Raw genomic sequence first — 9,887 nt, forward strand, 5'->3', positions numbered from 1 at the left:
TGATATTTCAATATAAACTTTTTTATTGGATAAAACACGAAATGCGCAAGATAGGATTTGATTTTAGACCTATGGTTTCTTGAGGAAACTTTCTTAGAATTTTTACTTTTTGATCCTCCATACAAATCGACCAGGCCTAATATATATATATATCACTATATAGAGACATCGCAATGTACAACTGTATATGATTCAATTGTATTGTTTTTTTTTAATTATCACATTTAAACAAATTTGTTAATAATTAGTGCCTTATTGCAATCAATGTACCAAATAACATTTTTTTTAATAAACATAAATATTTATGTACACAATTTTTAAGAAGATTTTTCAATCATGCAAATCATACAATTTTGTCGTATAAAAGTAATGGTAATTTGTATTACACTAATGTAACATTGAAATCTAGGTATGTATTAACTGGCTACCGGTTTAAAAGGTAATGATAATTTGAATTATTTGCTGTTATTTCGGTAACGATATTTTAATGGTAAAGTTAATTTCAGTTTTAAATTATTAATAGCAGTATCATGTATTAAACTGAGTTATGGCAAGATGTATTAACCTGGTGGCAGCGAACTACAACAATTACAACATACAAGAACAACAGTCATTTTTACCTTCTAAACTGCCAAAAACAAAATTCACAAAAACACACTTTTTAAAATTAAATAGTTTTTTTTGGCACTTTAAAATATGTGACAAAAACATAATTTTTTAAATATAACAAATTTAAAAAAAATTGTAAACAAGTTTTTTACATTTCAGAAGGTAAACATGAGTAGAGCAAAAAACAGTCAGCTGGCGTTACGCTACCTGGTTAAATACGCCTTCAGTTATGGAAATGAAAAATTTTGAGGTCTTAAATAATAAAAACGTTAAAATTAATGTTTTTTGACACAGGGATAATTCTTTATGTACTTTTTTGAACAAAAATAATAAAAACAATTAAAATTTTGTAATTTATTATTTTATATTGATAATAATTTTGTAAATAACAATAGCGGTACTCACAATGTACAGTATTTGGCCTAGTTAAAAAAGCAGAAAAGCTATTTAACAAACATTTAAATTTCTAGTGTATTTTGTTTTTTTTTTTTTGATATTGTGCTCTTTTACAACATTACCAGGCCAAGTACTCTACATTGTGAATACCGCTAATGTTTAAAAAGCATTGTATTGAAAATTGCTTCAAAATAGCTTTCAACTTATACCTACATATTGTCATCTGAAATGCAAAAGGGCGTAACAACCAAAAAATTCAAACATACATCATACATTTTTGTGCAAAAAATATAAGGAGTGATCGTACAACATTGAAACTTGACACCGAGAATTATATGAACTAAATTAAGAAAAAAAAATAAAATCGGCAATACTCACCGCATACCGCCCATGCAATGCAATTCGATTTTTTCACATAAAAAATTTCATATCCAAGTCTGGAAATTATGTACATACATTTTCTAAAACAAAAAAAGAGTTTCGCTTTTTGGTTCTAACAACTGTCAAAGCTTGTTTTTATATTTAAATATCTACATATTCTATGCTTATTAACAAAAAATTATTGTTTACATAAATAATTAAAGCCCTTACTATTCAATTATCTACACTATATTAAGTTTAAATACTTATTTGTTTAATTTTTCATTTCGGTTTTTTGACATTTGTTAAGACCAATCGTTGTTTTTGTAGAACTGACACCACCTTGTATGAATTCGCCTTGGTTGTGCCCATTGGCCACTGGCCAAAATACAACAAACCCAAAAGCAAGAACAACAACAAGCAATTTTGACAGTTCAACCATTTTTTAACAAAAACAAAGTACCTGTTGTATTTGTTGTAGTTCTGTCGTCGCTTCTATAAATTTGACTTTAATAATTGGTTTTAGATTATTGATGATAAAAAAAAGATTTTTTAATTTTCACAACCCCTGTCGAACAGTACCATAAACAGTCAAAACATAACTTGGCTGCACTTTTAAGCAATTGACATTTTCGGCTTTTTTTATGCAAATGTAAAAAAAAGGAAAACACACTACATTGCACATTTTTTGTCAATGAACCAAAAAAACTATTAAAACAATACAAAAATATTGCATATTTAAATAATAATTGTGAAAAAGGAAAACATAATAATGAATTCATCAAAAAATGACGAAAAACAAGAACTCAGTAAAGAAGATGCAAAAGAAGGTAAGTTAATGATAATCTGTAGCAATATGAACGTGATAAGATTAAAGAAAAAGGGTTGCTCCAAAATGTGAAAAAAGTGTATCACTAAATTCAGAACGTAATAAATCCCTTTCTGTTACTTATCCTTAAAGTTTCATAAATAAAAGTCGAAACTTTAAATAGTTATAAAAAGCAAATAATGGTTTTGATTTGTTTAATATAAATCATTTCTGAAAGTGTCTGTGTATATAAATGAAGAAGAAAATACCAAATCGACTTTTTGTTTAGTGTTTTTGTTATAAAGTAAGGTATGCATTTGAACAATTATTTTTTAATAAAACAAAATTCATTATTGTTCTCTTTGCAGACATTGCCAGCATAAATGGCCGTTTGTGCTCCCAGATGGAACCAGTTGAAGGCGAACCAAAAACAAAAGTTGTTAAATTACAAACCATACAAGAACCTCAGACCATAGACTTGTCACTAAGGCAACCCTACACACAGAACGAATTTGCCAAGAATTTACAGCAAGAATGGTTTAAAGAGTCTAAAGAAGATTTCAAAGATTCCGCCACACAAGCTGCAGTCTATACAGACCCTTTTCAAATTTGTCTTTTGCCCGAGCTATTGGAAAACAAAGAAAGCTGCAAGTTGTTGGTAAAAGAAATGGTGGAAAAAGTTCATTGGTCACGTAAACAAATGGATTTATACGAATTCTATCAAAGCACCGATTTATCCAATATGATTGAATGTAAATTTTTGGCAAACTTCTTGCAAATGTTAAGACGTTCTGTAAGACCTTGGTTGGAAAAGGTCACAAATTTAAAATTAGACTATGTGTCTGCCTCCTGTTCAATGTACAACTGTGGTGACTATTTGCTGGTACATGATGATTTACTCAAAGATCGACAAATTGCATTCATTTATTATCTGTCACCGTGGGAAAATAACGAGGTATGGTCTGACGGACAGGGAGGATGTCTAGAAATATTCTCTAGCGATGAAAAATCCCTGCCTCAGTTTCCAGTGAAAAGAAAAATTTCACCGAAAAACAATCAATTTGTCATTTTCAAAGTTGGCTCCAAATCATTTCATCAGGTGGGTGAAGTAACAACATTTGATTATCCTCGCTTAACCATAAATGGCTGGTTCCACGGAGCTTCGAATGATGATTTAGTGGCAGATGCATTGAGACCCTTCAACAAACTACAATTTAAACCAGCCACAGAACCCACCTCCGATTCAATAGACCATCTGCTAAATGAGGTATATCTTAAGCCCACAACAAAGCGCAGTATTCAAAAACGTATCGAAGATAACTCTGAAATATGTTTATATGAATTTTTCCGCCGTGAGATATTTGAAGAAGCATTAAAACAGCTTCTTAGCGATGATTCTCTTAAATGGTCTCGCCAGGGTCCAGCTAATGCACAAAATTATGAGGTTTTAGACATAAAAACCTGCTCTAAAACTATAGAGAAACTTATACAGACATTTTCCAACAAACAAATGTTTTCTTTATTGCGAGACTTTACTGATTTAGACTTATCGGGTCCAAATTGCTCTAAGCCCTCCTTTAGTTTAGAAGTACAAAGATGGTATCACGGTGATTACACTGTATTAGGAGACGGTGCCATATGTGAAGATAACACACTGGATTTAATCTATTACTTGAATGCATCTGAAGGTGCAGCTGTAATTACATATTTATCACCGGACACAGATCAAGCCCATTCCTCGCAAAAACATTCTAGTCAAAGTGATACTGATTCTCTGGAGGGCGAGGGCTTTGACGATGATGATGAATCTGTTTTGCTGACTATTACACCGGTGGACAATGCTCTCAATATTGTTTATCGTTGTGAGGGTACAACTAAATTTACAAAATATGTCTCCCGCAATACCTCATTGGACAAGGGACCAGTTTTTGTTATTTCTTGCAGTTACAAGGAATAATTATATTTAATTTCTTCTCAAAGAGAAGTATTTTATTTTTTTGCTATCACTTACATAGTGTTTCATAAATTAGACGTATCTCATTGAATTTTTTATTCGTTAATATTAGTTTTATAGTATCATCTTTATGAAAAACTATTATCTATATTTAATTATGATATTGTATTAACACATTTGTTAAGCTGAGAAAATTAAGAACATATAAATATTGTAAAGTGAAAATGCAACGCTTTTTGAATAAAGAAAAAAAATGAGTATGATCTATAATAAATGTGTATTAATTTAAGGGACCATTAATTATGCTACAATTTTAAATCGGCTGAAATAAATAGAAATCTAAAGCTTTTTCAATCTCTTTTCTTTGTATCGGAGGGGCGTACAAATTTCAAAATCAATCCGAAATATTTGTAAGTTTTATTTATAAAATTCATATATTCGTAACATAATTGGTTTTTATAAATCAGGAAATTTTGTAAAAAGAGTTAAAGGCATTAAAAGTAAAAATAATAATTACAAATATTTACAGATAAATATCGTTTATATGCTACCATCGCATTTATGACAGTGGTCATTATAATTGGTGTACCGATGTGGTGGAAAACCACTGAAGTTTATAGGTAATAACAAATATATAATTTAAAACCTTAGAAAATCCCATTAAAATTTAAACATTTAACAGAGTAAGTTTGCCGTCAACTGATATAATGAATATGAATAATGAACCATTAAAGATTAAATTACAAATTGGCATATTTACATTTAAATCTGAAAGATCTTCCCTATTAGTTGAGGAATTAAAAGAGGGATATGCAAATGAAGGTAAGTAAAAACATACGTAATCCGTAGATATGTTCGTAAAACATCATGTTCTAAAACTATTAACCATTTCAGAAATATGGGTTTTAGAGTTTAAACAAATACCTTATTTTGAAAAGGCCTCTACTGTTAAAACACCAGCCGTTTTGGAGAGTTTACTATTAAAAGAGCATCAAATAAACGAAGGTGATTTTGTACTTATAGAATGGCCTAAACTGCAAGAGGAAATATTGATAACAAATGAAAGAACCGCTTTGATACGCAGTGATACAAGTGAGTATTTTAGATTTTTCTTAGATTTTATATTAAAAAAGACATATTTTACGTTTAAATAAATGGTTCTGTGTATACTGAACAGCATCATTATACCCTACACCACCATAGTGGGGAGGGTGTATTCCGATCGACTATGATTAAACGATGTCCATGCGTCCTTCTGGCTGGTTTGTTTCGGTCCAAGGCAAAAATCGGTCAAATTTTTCAATTAGCCCCCATACAAATGTCATCCCGAAATAGAACTTTATCTGTCATAAATGTTTAATAATATAAGGTATCTCCAAATAAGTTTTATATATACAGAAGTTATGTCACCTAATTTTATAATGATCGGTCCATAATTGTGCATAGCTTCTCCCCATATAAGTCTTCCTTTCGAAAATCACCCACGAAATAAATTATTCAAATTTTAAAAGAAAAAAGTTTTTGTTCATTTACTCAGTGTAGGGTATTATATTTTATAATCACTTTCTTACTTGTTTTATATTCTAGTAAATTTGTAAGTCTTTCTTAATTTTAATTTCACGATTTTACTTGTATATTTGCTAATATTTTGTGTCACTTTAATGCATTTCTAGGTTCAAATAGAATTAAACAAGTTTTAAATTCCTATATCTTGCAAACTCACCGAATTAAGCAAATTTTAACAAAAGACCAAAGAGACGCTTTAAGAACTGAAGCTCCTCAGGCAGAATATGATGTTATTGTATCGGTTTTAAATCCAAGACCCGATATTATGGATGCCAAATGGCACGTTCAAATGGCAGTGGAGAGTAAGTATACAAAAAATCTACTTTAAATCACACTGTCACATGATTTTGTTCCAGCATATTTAAAACCTTACTTGGATCAAGTTTCACACATTTCCAATTACACTTTGAAAACCCAGTGGAAATATCAATTAGCCTTTGAGGCCGATCTAAGACAAATACGTGATAATTCTCCTTTATCACGTCATTATGCCTTGTCTGAATCCTCTTTGCCGCACATTATAACAGCCATCGAAAAGAATTTAGGTGCTGGTATTACAGATAAAACTTCTATTAATCTGGTGGTCTATATAACGCCCTGCGATATTGCTCCGGTTTATATTTACAATAAACAAAACCAAAAGGCCAATTTGGATCATATAAATGCTTTTATATCTCCTAAATGGGGTGGCATTATAATTGCCAATCCTTCATTGGAGACATGTAAGGAATACAATGAAATGCCCCATGAAAAGGTATCATTTTTTGTGCAGACAAATGATATCATGCAAATTATGTTGTATCAATTGCAAAAACTGTTGGATATAAGCGTGGAGGTAAGTAATATGTAGATATTCCTTTTTTGCAACAAAAGTTAAAATTTACTTATATAACTTTTAAGCTAACACGAAGTCTAGTTATGTGTTAACTAATAGTTATACTGACAGATTTCATACACAAATAATTTTAACCGATAGTATTTCTTCGTGTTAATGGATTATAGTTAAGCATTAAAGTCTTTAAGCTAAAATTCAATTTAATAAATTTGTTTATTTAAACTAATAATATAGGTCACAACTGAAGGTGTTAAAACTGTAGGCGTAGAACAGTTAGCTCCACGTCTCTGGGAATATGAGGCATATTTGAGACGTAGTGCCATTACACACATAACAACTACTACTAATACTCTACAAAGTCTTATAAAACTTTTAGGTAAATCGAAAAATATATCGATATTTTAAAAATAAATGTTTAATGAAACAATTAATCACTTTCAGACAATATCAGTTACATTGTAATTAACGATGACGTTGGCAAAGCTATAAACTCGGCCTACGAATTGGCTCTCAAAGCCAAAGAAGCTTTATCCAATAATGAACTATTGAAAGCCTCCGAATTGGCACAAAAGTCATTTTTAGCTTCAGAACAAGCATTCTTTGATGCCAGTCTATTGGCCCAGTTATATTTCCCCGATGAACAAAAGTATGCCATTTACATACCATTATTTTTACCAATAATGGTACCGGTTATAACATCATTCTCCATGATGGTAAAACTTTTGAAGAAAAATCGTGATGTTAAGCAGAAATTAAAGACAACATAATTTTGCAACGTTAGAGTAATAGTAAACGGTATTAATTGAAGTGTTTTTATTTTCCATTAATTATTTATAATTTTTAAATTACAATTTTTGTAACTACATTCTTTTAAATAAAAAAATATAAAATTAATTAATCATTTAAAATGCTACTGTTTGTGTGTCTTTTTTCAAAATCATATGGGCAATTCCATGTAATCATACGTGACATTTGTACTCCTATAGAGTGGAAAAGATTTTGCAAAAATAAGAGTATCTGAAAAATAATTTGGTCTTTATGTTCCATTCAGAGGGTACTATATTTTTTCTAAAAAATAATAAGTTCTTTCGAAACATTGTTGTCCAAAATATCGACCGAAATAAATTTTGAAAAATATTGCAAATCGTGAGAGGTGTTATGTTTTCTGCATACATTTACATTTAAATAATAACAATCTTTTGATGATTTTTCAATAAATAAAATTTAATATCGTACGTGACATACCGTACGTGGCAGGTTTTTCTCTTATAGTAAAACAATATACATACATATATTCTGTAAATATACACATCTGCTCAAAATAATAGATACACCAAAATTTATTTTTTAAAAACGAAAAAAAATAATGGTATATTGTAAAATTATAAAAAAAATTCAGTCGATTTTTATTTATAGTTAAAAGGAGAGTAAAAAACAAAAACAAAATATTTCATAATTAATAATAAATATTATAAAGTAAATTAAATTTCTTAAATTTCGAAAAATTTGGTGCTCATAATAATAGATACATTTTTAAAAATTCTTATTAAACAAAAGCTAATAAATTTTATCTTAAAAAAATTAGTTTATTATTAAAGTAAAGCTAGTATCCAGTATATCCACCTTTGTTTTGTAAAACTTTCTCCACTCTTCTGGGCATACTGGATATCAAGTTCTGACACTTCTCCAATGGAATCTCGTACCATATTTTTTGCGTTTTCTCCCATAAATCGTCTTTATTTTTGAAAACTTCCTTCGAAAGCCTTATCTTTAATTCACTCCACAAGTTTTCTATTGGGTTTAAATCAGGGGATTGGCTGGGCCAGCTTAAAACAGGTACGTTATTCTCCAAGAACCAGTTTTTAACTAATCTTGAACTATGTTTTGGGTCGTTGTCCTGCTGGAATGTCCATATTAATGGCATATTTTCCGTTGCATATGGAAGCATTACGTTTTCCAATATGTCTCTATACCCAATAGCATTCATGGTATCTTCTATTCGGAATATCGGACCAACACCATTCCATGAAAAGCAACCCCAAACCATTATGTTTCCCCCGCCATGTTTTACCGTCTTTTTTGTAAATTTAACGTGGAATTCTTTTCCTTTTGGTCGGCTTACATTTCTTTGGCAGTCGTTTCCAAACAAATTTATTTTTGTTTCGTCGCTCCATAAAATATTTCTCCATTTTTTTTCGCCTTCACACCCGGACCATTGTAAGTGCTCTTTAGCAAATTCTAATCTTGTCTTGATATTTTTTTGGCGCATTAGTGGCACTTTTCTGGCAATTCTTCCCGGCAATTTAGCTTGTAAAAGACGACGACGAACTGTTTGTGGACTGATTTCGTTAAATAGCTCCGCAGAAATAGCTTTCGATGATATGAAAGGGTCTTTTTTAACCATAAGGACGATCCGCCTATCTGTTTCTGGACTGGTTTTCTTTGGTGTACCGCGAGTTTCTCTTTTTTGTTTTTTAGATAAAGCATTTTGGACAAAATGTAAAGATCTTCCTATGCTCTTTGCTATTTCCCGTAATGATTTTCCTTGATTTCTCATCGTTTGAAAAATTTTTTTCTCATCTTCGGTACAATGATGATTTCGTCCCATTTTCTTCAAAAGAGTCCTATTTTTTATAAAATTGTTGCTAAAATTTAAATTATACTTACTGTTTCACGTAAATAGGAACAAAAAATTGCACAAAAAAAAAATTGTATATAAACAAATTACAAATTACTGATGTGTATCTATTTTTATGAGCAAATAATTTTTTGTAATTAAAATAAATTGGTTTTTAAAAATCAACATGAAAGCAAATAGTTGCCAGATTTTTGACTGACATGACATTGCCAGATAGAAATTTTAATAATATGATGTATTCTTAACGCTTGCGAGGAAATTTTCAATGTTACCGCCATTTAAATTTTTTCCAATTAGGTGTATCTATTATTTTGAGCAGATGTGTATGTATACAAAAACTAAAAAAATAAATAGAAAATATAAATTCGGTTTCAATAAACAATTTGATAATAGCAAAAAAACAACCAGAGTCAAATTCATTTCATACTACATGCTAATTGAGAGCTTAGTTTTCGCCTAAAATATACCAATTAAATTAATAAATTAAATATAGCCAATTCAAATTATTATTTTTGCCCTTAAAATGTTGTAATAAGCTTTAAATACTTTCACATAGTTACATTTTAGTGTTTTCTCCTATACAAATCATCTTGGAAAAAAGTTTCAAGGATTTTTGTAACTTTATTCAGTTTGAATTGTCAATTTACTTGTGGTTGTTGTGGCGAAAAATACAACAAACCCAAAAGCAAAAACAACCACAGGCAACTATGACAGTTCACCT

At 29.9% G+C, this 9,887-nt stretch overlaps 1 protein-coding gene across 2 annotated transcripts; it reads left to right on the plus strand.

The window, feature by feature from the left end:
- The first annotated feature begins 2,026 nt into the window (after positions 1 to 2,026).
- On the plus strand, positions 2,027 to 7,436 carry sud1 (Prolyl 3-hydroxylase sud1). 2 transcript variants are annotated; one of them, XM_065515608.1, is made up of 8 exons: positions 2,027 to 2,195; positions 4,657 to 4,747; positions 4,810 to 4,949; positions 5,022 to 5,219; positions 5,801 to 5,995; positions 6,050 to 6,528; positions 6,763 to 6,904; positions 6,970 to 7,436. In XM_065515608.1, exons 1-8 carry the CDS (start codon positions 2,138 to 2,140, stop codon positions 7,293 to 7,295), a joined length of 1,629 nt encoding a protein of 542 aa, XP_065371680.1. In that variant the 5' UTR covers positions 2,027 to 2,137; the 3' UTR covers positions 7,296 to 7,436. The 2 variants fall into 2 exon arrangements, with proteins under 2 accessions (XP_065371680.1, XP_065371678.1); XM_065515606.1 differs by lacking the exons at positions 4,657 to 4,747; positions 4,810 to 4,949; positions 5,022 to 5,219; ... (2 more) ...; positions 6,763 to 6,904; positions 6,970 to 7,436 and adding an exon at positions 2,542 to 4,401.
- Positions 7,437 to 9,887: the final 2,451 nt, after the last annotated feature.

This window comes from Calliphora vicina, chromosome 1 (genome assembly GCF_958450345.1).
Source record: "Calliphora vicina chromosome 1, idCalVici1.1, whole genome shotgun sequence".
NCBI lineage: Eukaryota > Metazoa > Arthropoda > Insecta > Diptera > Calliphoridae > Calliphora > Calliphora vicina.